The sequence below is a fragment of the Geospiza fortis genome, unplaced genomic scaffold (genome assembly GCF_000277835.1).
Source record: "Geospiza fortis unplaced genomic scaffold, GeoFor_1.0 scaffold78, whole genome shotgun sequence".
Classification (NCBI taxonomy): Eukaryota; Metazoa; Chordata; class Aves; order Passeriformes; family Thraupidae; genus Geospiza; species Geospiza fortis.
In genome coordinates this window covers 3,004,569-3,006,081 of record NW_005054339.1, presented here as the reverse complement: position 1 = coordinate 3,006,081, position 1,513 = coordinate 3,004,569, and the positions used below count along the sequence as shown (strand labels likewise).

The 1,513-nt window shown below is 60.1% G+C and overlaps 1 protein-coding gene across 1 annotated transcript; it reads right to left on the bottom strand.

The window, feature by feature from the left end:
* Nucleotides 1-506: 506 nt before the first annotated feature.
* ABHD14B (abhydrolase domain containing 14B) lies at nucleotides 507-1,463 on the bottom strand (the record flags this gene model as incomplete). Its single annotated transcript, XM_031058238.1, has 2 exons — nucleotides 507-845; nucleotides 1,179-1,463. Coding segments are annotated over 2 exons (468 nt in total), but the record flags the coding sequence as incomplete, so codon positions are not given.
* Nucleotides 1,464-1,513: the final 50 nt, after the last annotated feature.

The window sequence follows — 1,513 nt, the reverse complement described above, 5'->3', positions numbered from 1 at the left end:
AGGCAGGGGTCTTGTCCCCTGTCTGTCAGGCCTCCCTGCCCGCCCCCTCATCTGTTCATGGCAGCCACTCTTTGGTAAATCACCCCCCACCTCCCCTGGGTGCTGGGAGTGGGCAGGAGCTGGCAGCTCCCTTTTAAGCCCCTGTGGATTACCCTGGACTTGGGTGCATGCCAGGAGGGGTAGGAGGAGGAAGAGGAGGATGAAGAGGAGGCTGGCCAGCTGGGGACACGGATGTCACTACCTTGGGGGACTTACCTGTCCCTGAACACAGCCCCCAGGCTCCCTGGGCACCCTCTGAGGTTCACGGGGGTCCCATCAGGAATGATAGGTGGGCTCCAGCAAGGTTGGCACTCACCCATCCACAATCCCCAAATGTACCATCCCTCAGTGGCCGCATCTTCCCTGCTGTCACCCCCCAAACCTATGTGCAACAGCAGCCATGGAGGTAGGGATGGGGGAAGGAGGTGGGAAAGGTGGAAAAGAAGCAGGATGGAGGTGGCAGGAAAGCAGTGGCAGAGCTTGGGGTTTTATTTGGTCTCAAGAGAGGTGGGTGCTGGTATGGGCCAGTGCAGTGTGAGTGCCTGGGTTGGCACAAGGGTGCATGTGCAGGCAGAGGGGTGGGTGGGCTGGTAACATCCTCCTGCTCTGTGGTCCCATCCTGCTCACTTCAGCTGCTGCAGGAAGGCCAGGAGTCCACGGTGCCACTCATCGGGCTTGTCCAGGTAGCAGGCGTGTCCTGCACCCTGCAGCACCAGCACCTGGTGCTCAGGGAGGTGCTGCAGGTTGTTCAGACTGGTCTGCCCCAGCTCTGCATCCTGGTCCCCATACACGATCAGCGTGGGGGTCTGTAGAGAGGGAAAGCACCCTGAGCCTGCAAGTGTCACCCAGGCACTTGCTCCTCCTTGCCAGGGACACCCTGGAGGGGAGTCACTTGCCCTTCTCCCCCACCCAGTATGACAAAGGGAAACTGAAGCTCAGACTCCTGGGTCTCCAGTTGTCCCTTCTTTACCTCCCACTACCCTACATTTACATTCCTTCATCATCAGAGTCTCCTCTTTCAGTGGCAACAGGGTTTCTGGCCTGTTTGGCCTTTCCCCTGCTCAACCCCGGTGCCAGGGTCCCCTCTGCACCATCTCCTCCCAGTTCCCTGCCTTCCCCAGTGCCCTTCCAGGCCGTACTTTGATCTGGGCATACTGCTGTGCCGTGAATTTCTCAGTGCAGATGGGTGCCACAGGTACATAGGCCTTGAACAGCTGGCTGTGCTCTAAGAGGCAGGGCAGCGAGTACATGCCACTGAGCGATGGGCTGATCACCACAGCTGGACCCAGGTCCAGAGCCTCTGAAACTGCCTTCAGGAACGCTGCTGGTGCTGGCTGGCCCACGGGTGCTGGGGCCACAGCATCCTTCGAGCGCCCCAGCCCTGAATCGTGCGAGACACAAGTGGCCCTGTCAGGCTCCACACTGCCTCAACGACAGGGCGAAGCCATCACAGCAGAGCAGGACACCAGGGCTG